Raw genomic sequence first — 14,449 nt, forward strand, 5'->3', positions numbered from 1 at the left:
TAACATTAAAATTTTATTGTTAAGGATAATTTTAACTTGCAATTTTAGTATTATCCACATTGTACCTGATTTATATCCATACGACAATATCGTTATGTTTTCTTTAGTAGATTTTCAGCTGGCCTACAATACCATGAAGAGGGGTAAAATAACCTTTTAAAGGGATTTGATACAAGTATTATAAAGTAGCAACCACAGGAACTGACGTTCCTTTACAGATGTTAATTGACAAAAATTACTAAAATGTTTAAAAGTAGTAATATTTAGAAGAATTTAAACATCTGCCATTGTGTGTAGTGATCAGTACAACAAAATAATATTCTGATTCACGGGACTGATTTGATGTAGGGGATGGTCGATCACTATTTACCGACAACAAAACTCATATAACTCAACTGGTAACGTTATCTATTATCTCTAAACTCTGACGCACAAATCTCAATGAATATATAAATATAAAGACCAACTCTAACAATGTCGCAATTGAATAATACAAAACAACTATTCGAAAGTTGTGGGTAATCATTATCCGTGAAGACTCGATGTGTAGCGAATTGACAACGATCCACTGGCCAATGAGAGTTCCTGAAAACCGTCTTAAGAAACCAAGAAATCAAGGATAAAGCAAAGCTTACCCGTGATGTCAGTAATCCTCCGTGGTCCTTGTGCGCATCAATCCGCGTCTGTGCAGTGACTCGTCCATGCGTAACTGTTCGCGCTGCAGCTGTGCCCGAATCGACCCCAGCTGCGTCAAGATGCTGCCTCTGGTGCTCACTGGCGATTCAACGACATGTAACTTTTGTTGCCACCTATCGGAGCTACGCTGCGAGCTGAATGGGACGGCGTTACGCAACTCTTTCGCCACTGGCGACCGCGCCTTCAGCATGGGCACAGGTAGGGATTCTTCAAAACGGGACGAAGAATTTCGTCGGCACAACCGTGGACTCCTACTCAAATCTTGCTGCGTCGCGCTGTGCCTCCGCTGGACATCGCTAAGGTTGCCGCTGTAATTGTCACGCATACTCAAAGTCTCCAGACGATGACTGAGCGAGTCGATGCGACTCAGCGAATCGAAGCGATCGAAAGTGGGGCGGTGACTGCGCGGCAGAGGCACTGTGTCGTAGGAGCTCAGCCGATTGCGCAGAATGCCGCCCGGGTACGAAGAAGATTCCAAACGACCGTACCTACTACTAATACTAGAATCCGGGAACACAGAGGTGGGTGGCACGTTGTAATTAGTAGCAGAAGAAGAATAAGGAGAGACCCGTCTGGAAACAGGCGGCGAATAGTTGCCCAGTCCCATCGAGTCGAGATTGGCGCTTTCGGAGTCAGCGTGGCGTCGCCAGGGGCGCTGCATTTCATGCAGCTCCGTCTTACGACGCAGTAAATCGTCACTATGCCGACGCATCTGGAACGGACACTTGTCTAGAAAAGTGAGGTGAGGGAAATTCCTCGACACTCTCTAAGTATAATGTTTTTTTTTTTAACTTGGAAACGTTAACGCACCAGCTCATTCCGCCTCTGCCTGCGTTGGTCTTCCTGCATCTGCTCCTCACGCATTCGCATCAATTGTTGCTCCAATCTCCTATTCTCTAGCTCGCGTTCTCTCCGTTCTTGTTCGTCGCGCATTGCCGTTAGGCGGCGCTTTTCCTCGATTTGCAATCGTAGCTCATGCTGATACGCCTCCCGCTTCAATCTCTCCTGTGGACGTACCGTCAAAGTTACGCACTTAATCGACAACTTCGCACACTCACCCGTTCTAATTCGTCGCTCCTGTCCGCGTAACTGAACCCATCCAAATACGGCGTCGAGTTGTACGTCGTGTGTGTACCCAGATCGGCAACATAGCGGTCCCGGGGACTGCCCGTTCGTCGATTGGTCAGTATGCCCTTCGGTTTGTCCATTGCGACGTTGCCGCTTGTGGATGCCCTCAGCAGTGCTTCATTCTGCGCGGTAGTAAGACGCTGATCGATGCGTAGCGGATACACGGAAGGTCTGCGCAGCGCTGCGTCCACTAACTCGTCGGTGGCTGTGCGCAACGAGGTCACGGCGCTCTTTTTCGAAACGATTTCAAAGTCATGTTTCACCTATTTAAATTCTTAGTTTAGCAAAGCTTTAAATTGCACATGTAATGTGGTCGGAGCGATTTTGTCCCTACTTGTTAGTTGCTGTAGGATTTTTAAGATTTCTTCAGAAATTCCGAAGAAATTGCAAGAGGTGTTAATGCCTCAAAAGTCTTTTTATAACGCACGACAACTACTTACAACCAACTCGCAATTAATATCCCAAATGTCAGTTTGAACCGACTTTTCTTCAATGCAATGTTTAGTATTCGCACTGTGGCTACTTCCTACTTGAACAGAATCATCAGTTTGCTCCTTTTGAGTGTTAATATTCTGAAAGGTTCAATTCGCTCACACTTAACGCTCGCAACAAGATTGCGAGGAAACTCGCGTGAGCTGACTCACCTTGGGGGAGGAGTAAATCAAGCAGTCGCGAATCTGTCCGGCTTCGAGGAGGCTGCGCCTAATCTCATACTCGCCGAGTCCTTCGTGAGGCGAGGCCCTCAGGCATCCGAATTGGGGGGGCGCGTATTCGCCACGACGCAACCAGGGCAGCCCGAAGGAGGTCCCGCATTTTGATAACCCAAACCTCCTCGATTCATCCTGGAAAGGTCACTTAATTTAAACAATTCATAGCTAACCAATTTTCATAATTTCAAAGAAATTTCTAACTTTATTATCTATAAAGATGGACCTCTTGATATGGTACTCATTTTTAGTTACCTTTCTCTAACTAGAACAATGATGAAGTCAGTTTTTACCTCTCCATGACTCAGTTTGACAATATTTCTAACATTATTATTTGTAACGATGTTTTTTAAATATTTTTATTGCCCCGTCAGTATACACCAGTATTTTGTGTTATATGGATATACATATCTCATTATTTGTATGTGAATTAGTAAATTAATTAAAGGGAGTAGCATTTTTTGAAATATTTCACACACGCGGCCCGCTAAGTTTTCTCTACCGACCAGAAAACAAAAACGAATCGATATGAAGGTTGACCGTCATCGTCGTTGGACAACTTATCACTGATCGAACCAGTATAACAATTAATTGTGGTTCACTTATTTCTATCTATCCTTGAAAATTTGACTTTTTTTAGACCAATGAGACACATGTTTTAAATATACGAGGCTAACTTACCGCCGATCCGCAGAAAAACGGTCCCTCCGACCTCGTTAGCCTGTCAATCAGGGCTTGTTTCTTCGTATCTAGCAAAAAGTCATAACATCCGCTTAGATCCAGAGGTTCAACCACTGGAGATGCCTCCTAAAACCCAAATTAATTCATTATTTTTTCGCCTAGTTTTCATGGGGCGGAGAAAACAGAAGTCGGCCCTAGATTAACGCGTGATTAATGATTGACATGATGAGGAATAAATCGATGACGGAGCTACTTTAGTACGTTACCTGCTGAGATTCTTGACGAGGGGGCGAAGCTCCAGGGAGTGAATTCAGGTCAGAGAGAGGTGGATAAACGCACTTTGCCTCGCTATCATGTTCCGTAAAGTCACCGACTACGGTGATCTGCAATTTGAAAAACTAAATTGCGGTGGGCAAAAAAATGCGATTTAGACCGTTTTCGGAGGTCTTTATGGCGAGCCCTATGATGCGGCGGAGGGGTGAAACTGGAGTGAAGAGCCTGTTTTCCAAAGGAGATTGCAACCCTCCTGCGATGCCACTTTTCCTCCCTTAAAGCTTCGCAAAAATTCAATGCAAATGGGGCCCATTAAGGTCTCTCTACTTGGGGCTAATTTGGGGAGTTTGGCAACAGGGCAGCGCCAGCCGTCGCCGCGTTCTAGATCCAGATTTTCCCAATCAATAGTGGAGACAAGGTCACGTTAGTAAACGCGCGCCTTCCCAGAGAGAGGAGGAGAGGAATAATGCAGTTTTTGACAGCCACAAATATTATTTTCCCGATAGTTTGACAAACTTAACGCGGCTAAGAGAAATAATCGCAAGGGATCTTTCCTGCTGGATGACATAGAACCAATAACAAATATCCTTATTAAGGGGGTTTTTGAGGAGTTTTTTAGGCATTAAAATTTTTACTGTAAGTCACACATTAGTGAAAGGCAGATAAATAAGATATTATGGTTAAGCTCCCATGTATTTTGAGGTGTTTTGATAATACTTTAAAATAGAGAAATTAAGCAGTAATCTACTCTTTTTACATTACATATCTGCCTGTATCTAAATAGACCTCTAATTAAATTGTAATTCACCTCAATATGGCAATACAAAATCGCTTCTAGTAAATCTATCTTCAAACCGTTCTAAATGAAGTTAAAGTTGTATATGAACATTTGACAAAATTAATTCCAAAGAGGTTCCCATTACGAATCCATAATACATAGACCCTTCTCTTTAACGCATTACCAAGCTCTCAGCAAACCAGTGTTCTACCAAGTACCTCTTAACCCACATAACATAGCTAATCAATGGACTCTTGATTGGCTACTCAGAATCATTCAAGTTAAGGGCCTTCAAAACATGATTAGTCAGCCTGAAAGACCTCAGCCCCATTCCCCCACAAGAGACAAATTTCAACACAAACTGATTTCACCTTTCGATACGGCTCCAGGCGATTTTCATTTAAATTCTTGTTTCTCTCTTCAAGATTCTGTTCTAGCAAGTTGAGTCGTTCCGTTTCCTCGAAAATTTCCGCTTTTTGGGTCTGCAGAAACTGCTGTATGTCTCCGGACATGTAGACGAGGCATCAACGCTTTTACAGAACTAGTTTAGTTTTTGTTTACTGGTTTTTAACCGTTAAATAGAAACTAAACCAGAAATTTTGAATTAATATTTGTTTAATTGTCACCAAAGAGTGACATTGATGATGACATATGGTTTTATAGAGTGACGTAATGAAGTTGACGTGACCGATTTCAAGTCCCATTACATCATCGAGATTATTTGTAAACATTTCTAATTTTAATAAAAGTAAAAACTGTGACACATTTTTTTTTAATTTAGGTTCCAAACTTGAATCAGTTCAGTATGAATAAATGAATAGCATTAAAGGGCAGCTATAACGGGCTGCCTCAGCTACAATTTTAAAATTAACACCATTTTCTTAATAAAATTTATTCTTATAACAATATCACAATATGTTCAATAAATAGGCCCCTCGTCCATGTTATCGTCATCCTCCTCATATCCATCACCATTATCGAAATAGTTATTTGCATAATCCGTCCCTTCGTCCATCTCCTCATCCACCTCCTCTCCTATTTCCTCTTCATTATCAGCCATCTCCTCTTTAATGTGAAGCCCCTTTTTTGCCTCCTCCAACTGTTCCAAAGCCTTTAACCTCAAAGAAAATTTACTGTATGAAGACAGCCACAAAATATTATTAAAGAATACCTACTTTTCTTGAAAATTCACCTCGGAATGACCCTTTTGCAGTACAGCTCTTTTTGCCACAGCTTTGGGACGTAGCTCTGCAGGAAACAAGCTCCAATCATACTTTTCTTTAATATTTGGAATCTGTGCTACAAGTTTATCAATTTCCTTCTCAGGTTGTCCACTTTTAGCCTCAGGCAAGCGCACATAGGCACTTGATAGCTGCATGTGATCAACAAAATCTTGTTGCAGGATTAAAAGATAATCAGTTTCAAGAGATGGAGTTAGAGGTACTGGATGACGTTCCAACAGGGGGAAAAGTGGGGGTGGTTGTGTGACCAATGTGGGCAGCATTTCATTATTTGCAACCCCAGTAGTAGTTAGCTGCTCCCCTTTAAAGGAGCGCATCATACCACCTCCTCCTCGACCTCTACCACCTCCACGATTCATCTCAAGACCTAATTTTTTACTTGCAGCTTCTTCAAATCGCCCGCCAAGCTCTGCACTTCAAACTGAAGCTTCTCAAACGCCTCCTTTTTCAAATTTTGATGTAAATAATATAAATTTTGGTTTTCAGCTCTAGAAGAAGTACTCACCTTGTCATAGATCACTTTAATAATAAGGGAACAACTGGGACAAGTGGCCACCTCCTCGCCTCGTAAAAGTTCTTCCTAGAAATGCCACAAGGGCTAATCTTGAAGCGATAAAATGAGAGGTTACAAAGAAAGAATACCTTGGAAATCTCAAATCTGTCTCCACAAGGACATGGGTAATGGTAAATATTCTCTTCCTCGTCGTACTCGAAGTCTTCAATCTCAATTTCGTCGTGAAAGACGCTCATAACTCATTAAATTAAGGCTCTTTTTAGAAATAAATCGCATTAAATTTTTGAGGTTAAAAATGTTGGGTTAACTTGGATATATGGCACTATGGCTGACAATTGATTTACTTGTCTCTATGTAGAATATGTGATTTCTTTCATTTGTTAGTTTCTTTTTATAATAATTGTGTTTCTAGTATGAAACGAAAATAATATTCACCAGTAAATAGACTAAGAATACTTCTTAAATCTTCTATTAGTCAACTATTATAGTGTAAATTATGTAGAGAATATATATTATTTTTTAATAAATATTTCTCCTTTCTATTTCTGTTGCCCATTTTTGACCGACACTGACAATGACAATCGAATTAAAAAAATATCTCTGCCCCTAAGCTTAATTCGGGTGGGGGAGATATTTTAGGCGATGGGGCAACCATTACAGCTGTTAATCGGCATAATTTAGGGTAGAAAAAGCGTTAGAAGTTTACTCATAGTGTAGTTAGCAACCATGACTACTGAAGAAAAGTTCAATGCAGCCGTAAATGTGATTCGAAGTTTACCCAAAAATGGTGAGCAAAGCTATTTTACTGGTCAATTTTCCTCGCGTTGGCCTTGCATATAATGAGTACTAGAAAGTGTCTCAGGCTTACATTTCAGTTTGAAGTTTATGGTTTAATTATGCTAATTATTATTAAACTTTGAACAGGTTCCTATCAACCAAGTAATGAGCTTATGCTTCGATTCTATTCCTACTTCAAACAGGCAACTCAAGGGCCCTGCTTAAGTACAAGGCCTGGATTCTGGGATATCGTGGGAAGGGCCAAGTATGACGCCTGGAAGCAATTAGGAGATATGTCTAGGAATGAAGCAATGAAGAAATATGTTGATGAGTTGCATTCGTAATGATTTAATGCTCTTTTTTGCTTCTTTTTGCTTAAAAGCTATGCTTAAAGGATCGTGGAGACTATGAGTTTCTCAGATAAAGTGGCAAACTTCCTTGAAGCCCCTACTAATGAGCTTGATAGCATTAATTTTGATGACTTAGAGCTGGTTGCAGGTGATGTTTTGGAACGTGTTCGATCGCAACCCAACACTCCTTTAGGTATCTTCTTTTTTACTTGAAAGGATTCCATTTATTAACTTGATAAATTATTTCAAAAAAGCATCACGTGAAAGCTCCCCAATCAGATTTGTATCTAGCAAAGCGTCGTCTCGCTGTGAATCACCAATTATTGTAAAAGAAGAGTCTGATGACGAGTTTCTTGAGCCCATCGAGGTATTTATAACAGTTTTCTTTTGAAAGGTCAAAAGTAGATCTTGAGAATTAGGTACCAATGATTGATGGTGAGGAACTGGAAGAAAAACTAGCAATGTTGAATGGAACTGTTACCCACATTCCCCAGACTCGGATGAGGCCCCACAGCTGTTCTGTGGACATCTCACAGGAAGTTGCAAGAACTGTTCAGAGCCTCAGAATTGATTTGGCAAGGCTGACTGAGAGGGTGAGTTGAGAGCATAATTGTTAATGTCATAAAAAAATTTAGTAATGACACAATACAGTAAATTCCTGGTACAAAAAGATTTGATTGATGAAGCTATAAAATAATTGATATTATAAACGTATGAATGTCAAAACTGTTTTTATTATTGGTCATAATTATTTCAGGTATCAATGTTGGAGCCGTCACTTAAAAAGTCCTTGGCCAGACGAAAAAAGCCAATATTTGGCGAATTGCGGCCTCAAATTGCAATATTTATAATCATCTGGCCCTTTATAGTCAGTTTCATAGTGAATAGGTGGAGTTTGAGGAGAAAATAGGGGGCTTCATGAATGTAACCCTGATAATTGTAATAGTTTCAGTTATATTTAGACACTTTTGTTGTCTACTTTGTCGGCTTTGGTATATTTTAAAGTAATGTGTATATAGGTTTTTGTAAGGTGGCGTTGTATAAGTGCTAATATTAGTTTTTGTTTTCAAAAAAATTTGAAAACTAATCAAATATGCGGACTAAGTTGTGAACAATTTTATCTTTTTGTTTATATAATTTTGAAGTTTTGTTTAATTCTCAGACTTTTACTTTAATAATGGATTTGGTTTTATCTAGAATTTGTATAAATTCTAATGTTGTATTTTGGTACAAACGAGCTCGTTTTATTAATATTTTCCTATATGGCAAATTACGATTTCCTGTAAGACTATGTAACTCACCATTTTGATGTTTTCTATGTCGCCATCTTTGATATTGCCTTCACACTTATTTATATGTGTTACGTCACTCGAAATGAAAAACCTAACCTAAAAAAAATACCAGTTTATCCCCCCTTGATTAACTTAATCAAGATTAAACCCCCCAAAGCAATGTCAGGCCGAAACCACATCTTAAACCTCTATAAAACTTTGTTGCGCGAGTCACAAAAATTTGCCTCGTACAATTTCCGGTGAGTTTCATTCACGAAATCTTGATCCTAAAAAATGTACAACTTTGCGTGGGTATTTTGGAACTTCCTTGCAGGTGTTATGCTGTCAGACGAGTACGGGACGCCTTCAGGCAAAATCAGCACGTTAACGACCCTGAAGGTGTGAAGAGTTTAGTTGAAGAAGCTCATAAGAATTTAGAAATTGTGAAAAGGCAGGTGAGGAAAATAGAATTTGAGATTATGCAAATGTACTTTATAATTGCTTGAACGTTTGTTATCTAAGAGTCATTTTGTGTTTTGTAGACATCAATAAGCCAGATGTATAGGACTGATAAGCTGGTCATAGAACATAGAAAATAGGGTTATTTAGAGGGGATAATGCAAGGATTTTATGAGTTGAAAGAATATACTAGAAACTGCAGTTCGAAATTACCAATTGCAAACGTGACCTATTTGCAGCAGAAAAATTTGCATTTATTTTGGACAGATATGTTGTGCCTTTCTGTTTGTTTTTTTTTTTTGTAAAATTATGAATGGTTTAAATTAAGATTTTTTTGCTAAAATATAAAGCAGTCTATTTGAATGGATTATTCAGTTGATCCTGATCTTTTGAAACGGTTGTCATTTTCCCTCTTTTAATTTTCATCAAAAAATTATTTCTTTCTACATAATTATCAATAACAATTGTCAAATAAGCTAATGGTACCAATAGAAAACCTGACACTATTTTTTGTTTATAATAATGCCTTCATTACAATACTACATACATGCAGAAAAACAAACAATAATACATCGAAATATATTACATAAATCACAGTTTTTCAATCCATTTTACCACTCCCTTGCCAAGTAAATAAAAATCTTCAATTAAAGCCTCTTTGTTTAACTCCAACTGGTCCCCTTTGACTTTCTTGCCACCTATCTGAGCCACCTGCAATATATAATCATAAACTAGTGTTAAAATTAAAAAAATAAAAGTCTAAAACAACCTTGGTGTCCTTGGTTTCGGGGTTCCACAACACTCCCACCACATGGCCTCCATAAGAGTCATGAAAGAACATTGCAAACTCGCCATAAGATTCCTGTAAAAAACAAAACGTTTACGCCTTGATATTTATCCCAGCAATCGGACTAATTTTACTCTTAAATCCTTTAGGTAAAGTGCCACTGGGTTGAAGTCATTTATAGGAATCTTTTCATTGGAGTCCTTTTCATATGCTTCAAGAACAATCTTGCTGTCATTGGAAGTATCTATAGCCTCGTGTCTTCTTGGATTTAAGAGTGGCTTGAGGTGGATAAGTAAATGGTAACCTTCCATATTTGGTCTGAAAAGGTCCTAAATATCCTCCAGTTAGTTCCGTCATAAAATTTCTCATTTAATCCAGAACCTTAACGTCAAATCTTGGCACAAAAGATGACGAGACTGTGAGTTCCAGTGCAGTCTTGGCCAACTGCTTAACCCTGCACAAAATCTCTCTAGAGGGGTTGGGCGCAGTAAAGAACGACTGTCCTTGATCATATGGGGTGACAATGTACAAAGGCTGTAGAAATATGCGATTCTCCGTGAATTTATCCCTCAACTCCCTCAAATCTTCCTCTGTAAATGTGAAAAAAACATAAAGCATAAATAAGATTTAACTGCAAGTGCTTACTTGAAATTTCTTCATTGAAATTGACAATTAGGGGCTGTTGCTCCCACTGAAACTCACTGAAGAACTTGAGAAAGCGAAGAAACGAGATTTGAGGTGAGCATGACTCAGCAAATGTACTGCTGTTGAGGTACAAAGCGGCATTGCACAGCTCCACTGCCACATCTGAGATATGATGTTGATCGACGAGATGGGCGCGCAACCATCTTTTTGCTAAAGCTGTACCAGGACCGAAGCTTGGAAACTGTATCTGAAGACTATATGAATCTCATTTAGAAGCGATTGTGAAAGTGAAGATTACCGTGACACACCTACCCCTTTAAAGCGGCATTAATTTTAGGTAAAACGTTTAGTCTTTTTTGATAGGCAAGACTGATTTGATTGTCAACATAGGCGGTGCCGCCATTTTCTGAAAGTTCCTTCTTCATTAAAGCTACCTCTTTGGCCACATAAAGGGTATAACGGAATACCAGGCCTTGGTAAAAGACCTCCAGATAATCCTTAGTTACAGTACTGGCGATTTGGTGGCGATTGAGGAGCATCTTGGAAATTTCCAAGTAGATGGAAGTTTTGATGTGATGCACTGCTTGCAAGCTGTTGGGCCATTTAGAACTATGCTCTAAACAAAAAATATGTATATTGAAAAAATAAAACTACAAAACAATGAAGTGAGATGTAGGTGTGCGGTTTAAAAGTAAGAAGACAGCAAAACCGTCCTCATTTCTCATAAGGGGTAATCAAACGTGAGAATTTCATATTTGAGGACTTACCTAGCTGTATGACCAGCTCGAGTGGCTCAATATACCTTGGGAGCATACCAATCTTCTTTTTCTCACCAAAAACCACACTTTCCCCCTTAACTCCTGTGACGTAATCTTGTTTAAACTTGCAAGCAATTGGAGGAAACACCTGAGTGTACCGAAACGCTTCAGAAACACCCTGGATTCCTGTAATATTCAACGACATCTCTGTGCTCCTGAGCTTCTGCCCTAGCTCATCGGCTACAGTAATGATCTTTGATGACGCTTCTTCATTGGTGCCTAAGGGATAGGGACTGACTACTTTTTTGTTCAGCAACAATTCTTCAAACTCATCATAAAATAAGTGCAATGGCAAGTTGAGCTTCTCAGAAAGCAGATACTTGATGATGCGTTTGACTATGCCCCGTTTCCCTCTGATGGTACTTGTTTTGAAATAAACTGCAACGTTGGTGCTGCCATCCTGAAATCTAAATATGTGAAATTGGCAGGTATGACAATTATGTGTGCAATACAGAGACAAAGACAGAGCAACCTTGGTTTATCATCATCTCTGTTGTCTCATTTGTTCCTCATTTTGTGATAACATAAAATTCTAATAATTCCTCATCTACCTTCTATTAGTGGCCAAATGGCCCCAAAATTGCCTAAACTCCTCAGCTTGAACAGTGTCGCTCAGTGGAGGCCCCAATTCAATAAAGTTAAAGGCATTTCTCCTCTCCAAATTGGCACCAAAAAGCACTTGTTTCACCTTACTTGGGTAATCCAATAGAATTTGAGGAACCAAGTTGACCACTCTCTTATTTAATCCCTTCTGTAGTAGTTCAGTTAAAAGTTCTACTTCATGCAATTTCTTGAAACCTGCATATTTGGCCTTCTGAATGTTGCTGACAAATAGGTGCTCTTGAAGGGGCAAAGCTTTAGTTACACTAAAACAAATAATTACACCTGAAACTATGGTCAAATGCATATACAACTCATCTTACTAGAATACCAAGTCATACTGCAAGACAAAGGGAAGTTTGGTTAAGAAAAGACTGTGAAAAGACTCCAGTTGGTTTTCACCTAAAAGTTTCAACGCTAAGGAACACTCAAATTTTACTTTCTTAAACACTGCAACATTTAAAAAAGCTGTCAAATTATAGCACCCAGTCTTGTCCAAAAAGACGACATTAAAGCTGCCTTTAAACTGCCTTAAAATCTCATCAGATACCTCTGTAAGACTAATAAAACCTTCAGTCCTCACCAGGAAGCTCCAGAAGTTCCTAACCACCTGATATGAGCTCATCAACTTGTTAATCTTGTTTTTTAAGACCAAATATACCATGAAATACATGGCTAAATTTGGAGTAAAACATCTATCTAATTCTCGTTGCTTAAGCCATATTACCACCAGTTTAAGACCCTCATGAATAGTTGGATGATCAGATAGGATTTCTTTTACAAATGCACAATTAGCACTCAACGTGAAGTCATGGGCTAAAGCACTATTGTAAAAAGGAGTGGGGTACAACTTTAAGTCTTCAATTTTGGTTTCAAACAAATCTTTTTTGAGGTTATTTTGATTGGGCAGCAAACGGGAGATCTTGAAATAGTCCTCACAAGGGCTGGCAAACACCTTGATAATTAATTTTTCATCTTTCATGGGCTGCATATGTAAAATAGGTAGCAAAACATTGCCCTCAGAAAGCTCAAATTGAGTTTTAAATGAAGGAATTTTTAGGGCTATATAGGCAAGGTAATAAAACCTTTTCACAAGATATCGATTATTCAAAAAGTCCTTGACATTAAAACACTCTCTGGGCATCTTCACATTTATACAAGCCTCCAAATGTGGTCCAGCCAAAGAATTGTTATCATACAACCCAAAGCTTTCATAAACTTCAGGTCTTGGCAATGAAATTTTCAAATCTTGGTCAGTACTATAGGGACATTTATAAATTGTTGCAAAACTACTCAACAATTTATTTCGTTCCTTCTGGGATTTGGTCACATTTTGCAATTCTGAGAGAAAAAATTCCTCATTTTCCATCAATTTTAAGGCATTTTTAAATGTATTTTCAAGCCAATCTTTCAGTGCTTTACATCTCTTAACTTTAATGCTTGTCTCCTTTATCAGTTCACTAATCTGGAGCCTGACCAGATTATCATTATATAAGTTTTCTGTGATCTCTATGTTACTAAATTCGTCAGGGGTGGAAGGCTTTTGTAGCTCCATTTTAGCTTCATTGCTATTGGTCTTATGCTTAATTTTCTTTTTTGCATTGGAAATCTTGGGGTTCAGCTTACGTTTAACAAAGGCTGACTGAGGCGGCATGAACTCTGTCGATAGTTCACTATCAAAATATTCTTGGAAACTGTCCTTAAAGAGATAAAGCGGATTTAATAAGGTTTTGGGAGACTTTTGACGAACTTACCTGCTCTAATTTGTACATTTTGATCAAAATTTGCACTTAAATTGCAGATATATCATCAGAAGAAATTTACACATGATGGGAGGTAAATGTGAGGTTAGGTTTTGCAAAACAAAACACTGCAACGCACTATAAAGATGTGACAAAGAAAAATTGTGAAATAGAAGTTTTTGAATATTTTGTCTCTTCGGATGTAAGAGAAAGATTCTAAAAATGTCCGTTTCAATGTAATTTAATTGTCTAACTAGGACGTATTTAAATGGAAGTACTTATTTCATTACTTCAATTGTTACACGTAGATACAGCGAAGGAAATCAGTATCATAACAAAAAACAAACTACAGTTAACTTCAACAAAAGTCTATTAAGATTGAATACTTAAATTTTATGTGCAAATTAGGCATACAATAATGCAACCAAGGTTAATATTAGAATTAGGACGAAATGTGGTAATTACTTTGCGACTCAAATCTCACCCCGTTTCTATATCAGAAAAAGGAGCCGAGATTTACATTTACTCCCTTTGTTTATATGCAATAATGATTTTGGAGCACGCAGATTTGAAAGTATTCTTGGAGAACAAATATCACGATAAAAAAGTTATTTTTAGAAAATATTAATTGAAAAACAAGCCCTTTTTCTAATACAATCGATCTTCGAAATCAACGACGATAGCCTGCTTTCCTCTCACTTATCAATTGCCAATTGGTCTTTGCTTGCACTTACTAAAACTTCACGTGCATAACAGTAAAAAAGGTAGTGTATTTTTTACTGTAATTTCATTTGCACATAAGTGTTATCTATGTCATAAAACTAGTAGATATACATTGATTAAATGCAACTTATGAAGTTTTTGAGACTCTTTGCCCAGCTCAAAAGTTGCAGAGCATTAATTAGCAAAAAGAAGCGAAAAAGCAAAGTTCAAATAAGTAAAAAACAGTAAGGCAAAAGGGGAATAAATTGAGGACGAAAAA

The 14,449-nt window shown here is 38.4% G+C and overlaps 5 protein-coding genes across 9 annotated transcripts; 2 read left to right on the plus strand and 3 right to left on the minus strand.

Moving 5' to 3' along the window:
• Window positions 1-391: 391 nt before the first annotated feature.
• Window positions 392-4,892, minus strand: LOC136342103 (uncharacterized). 2 transcript variants are annotated; one of them, XM_066287590.1, is made up of 9 exons: window positions 4,635-4,892; window positions 3,479-3,595; window positions 3,213-3,338; window positions 2,469-2,666; window positions 2,265-2,396; window positions 1,755-2,087; window positions 1,507-1,701; window positions 636-1,408; window positions 392-585 (listed from the first exon to the last, which is right to left on the minus strand). In XM_066287590.1, exons 1-8 carry the CDS (start codon window positions 4,773-4,775, stop codon window positions 644-646), a joined length of 2,007 nt encoding a protein of 668 aa, XP_066143687.1. In that variant the 5' UTR covers window positions 4,776-4,892; the 3' UTR covers window positions 392-585; window positions 636-643. The 2 variants fall into 2 exon arrangements, with proteins under 2 accessions (XP_066143687.1, XP_066143688.1); XM_066287591.1 differs by lacking the exon at window positions 2,265-2,396.
• A 247-nt stretch (window positions 4,893-5,139) lies between these two features.
• Window positions 5,140-6,084, minus strand: Polr3G (RNA polymerase III subunit G). Of its 3 annotated transcripts, none has more exons than XM_066287596.1 (3): window positions 6,010-6,084; window positions 5,439-5,931; window positions 5,140-5,381 (listed from the first exon to the last, which is right to left on the minus strand). In XM_066287596.1, exons 2-3 carry the CDS (start codon window positions 5,861-5,863, stop codon window positions 5,183-5,185), a joined length of 624 nt encoding a protein of 207 aa, XP_066143693.1. In that variant the 5' UTR covers window positions 5,864-5,931; window positions 6,010-6,084; the 3' UTR covers window positions 5,140-5,182. The 3 variants fall into 3 exon arrangements, with proteins under 3 accessions (XP_066143693.1, XP_066143692.1, XP_066143691.1); XM_066287595.1 differs by having other exon boundaries at window positions 5,439-5,943; XM_066287594.1 differs by having other exon boundaries at window positions 5,439-5,946.
• A 517-nt stretch (window positions 6,085-6,601) lies between these two features.
• Window positions 6,602-8,300, plus strand: LOC136342104 (acyl-CoA-binding domain-containing protein 5). The gene is made up of 6 exons (XM_066287592.1): window positions 6,602-6,805; window positions 6,943-7,135; window positions 7,190-7,338; window positions 7,400-7,512; window positions 7,565-7,738; window positions 7,903-8,300. The coding sequence occupies exons 1-6, from the start codon at window positions 6,745-6,747 to the stop codon at window positions 8,053-8,055; spliced, it is 843 nt and encodes a 280-aa protein (XP_066143689.1). The 5' UTR covers window positions 6,602-6,744; the 3' UTR covers window positions 8,056-8,300.
• Window positions 8,301-8,465: 165 nt separating this feature from the next.
• On the plus strand, window positions 8,466-9,466 carry bcn92 (LYR motif-containing protein bcn92). The gene is made up of 3 exons (XM_066287597.1): window positions 8,466-8,676; window positions 8,751-8,871; window positions 8,959-9,466. The coding sequence occupies exons 1-3, from the start codon at window positions 8,501-8,503 to the stop codon at window positions 9,013-9,015; spliced, it is 354 nt and encodes a 117-aa protein (XP_066143694.1). The 5' UTR covers window positions 8,466-8,500; the 3' UTR covers window positions 9,016-9,466.
• Mat89Ba (nucleolar protein 6 Mat89Ba) lies at window positions 9,441-13,763 on the minus strand. Of its 2 annotated transcripts, none has more exons than XM_066287588.1 (10): window positions 13,480-13,763; window positions 12,049-13,419; window positions 11,677-11,991; window positions 11,075-11,532; window positions 10,620-10,923; window positions 10,308-10,561; window positions 10,044-10,252; window positions 9,797-9,991; window positions 9,645-9,737; window positions 9,441-9,586 (listed from the first exon to the last, which is right to left on the minus strand). In XM_066287588.1, the coding sequence occupies exons 2-10, from the start codon at window positions 13,377-13,379 to the stop codon at window positions 9,467-9,469; spliced, it is 3,279 nt and encodes a 1,092-aa protein (XP_066143685.1). In that variant the 5' UTR covers window positions 13,380-13,419; window positions 13,480-13,763; the 3' UTR covers window positions 9,441-9,466. The 2 variants fall into 2 exon arrangements, with proteins under 2 accessions (XP_066143685.1, XP_066143684.1); XM_066287587.1 differs by having other exon boundaries at window positions 12,049-13,424.
• Between the last annotated feature and the right edge of the window lie 686 nt (window positions 13,764-14,449).

The sequence above is a fragment of the Euwallacea fornicatus genome, chromosome 11 (genome assembly GCF_040115645.1).
Source record: "Euwallacea fornicatus isolate EFF26 chromosome 11, ASM4011564v1, whole genome shotgun sequence".
NCBI classification, from domain to species: domain Eukaryota; kingdom Metazoa; phylum Arthropoda; class Insecta; order Coleoptera; family Curculionidae; genus Euwallacea; species Euwallacea fornicatus.

What these genes read in the sequence shown, in the direction of transcription:
- LOC136342103 (XM_066287590.1), bottom strand. Translation starts at nt 4,775, where the DNA reads ATGTCCGGAGACATACAGCAGTTTCTGCAGACCCAAAAAGCGGAAATT. An exon ending in GCCTGGAGCCGTATCGAAAG is followed by an intron (nt 3,596 to 4,634) that starts GTGAAATCAGTT and finishes TTCAAATTGCAG; the next exon opens with ATCACCGTAGTCGGTGACTT. An exon ending in GGAGCGACGAATTAGAACGG is followed by an intron (nt 1,702 to 1,754) that starts GTGAGTGTGCGA and finishes GTACGTCCACAG; the next exon opens with GAGAGATTGAAGCGGGAGGC.
- Polr3G (XM_066287596.1), bottom strand. Translation starts at nt 5,863, where the DNA reads ATGAATCGTGGAGGTGGTAGAGGTCGAGGAGGAGGTGGTATGATGCGC. An exon ending in GAGGTGAATTTTCAAGAAAA is followed by an intron (nt 5,382 to 5,438) that starts GTAGGTATTCTT and finishes ATTTTCTTTGAG; the next exon opens with GTTAAAGGCTTTGGAACAGT.
- LOC136342104 (XM_066287592.1), top strand. Translation starts at nt 6,745, where the DNA reads ATGACTACTGAAGAAAAGTTCAATGCAGCCGTAAATGTGATTCGAAGT. An exon ending in AGTTTCTTGAGCCCATCGAG is followed by an intron (nt 7,513 to 7,564) that starts GTATTTATAACA and finishes CTTGAGAATTAG; the next exon opens with GTACCAATGATTGATGGTGA. An exon ending in TGGCAAGGCTGACTGAGAGG is followed by an intron (nt 7,739 to 7,902) that starts GTGAGTTGAGAG and finishes TAATTATTTCAG; the next exon opens with GTATCAATGTTGGAGCCGTC.
- bcn92 (XM_066287597.1), top strand. Translation starts at nt 8,501, where the DNA reads ATGTGTTACGTCACTCGAAATGAAAAACCTAACCTAAAAAAAATACCA. An exon ending in TTTGCCTCGTACAATTTCCG is followed by an intron (nt 8,677 to 8,750) that starts GTGAGTTTCATT and finishes ACTTCCTTGCAG; the next exon opens with GTGTTATGCTGTCAGACGAG. An exon ending in TAGAAATTGTGAAAAGGCAG is followed by an intron (nt 8,872 to 8,958) that starts GTGAGGAAAATA and finishes TGTGTTTTGTAG; the next exon opens with ACATCAATAAGCCAGATGTA.
- Mat89Ba (XM_066287587.1), bottom strand. An exon ending in ATTAATGCCGCTTTAAAGGG is followed by an intron (nt 10,562 to 10,619) that starts GTAGGTGTGTCA and finishes AGATTCATATAG; the next exon opens with TCTTCAGATACAGTTTCCAA. An exon ending in CCGAAACCAAGGACACCAAG is followed by an intron (nt 9,587 to 9,644) that starts GTTGTTTTAGAC and finishes TATATATTGCAG; the next exon opens with GTGGCTCAGATAGGTGGCAA.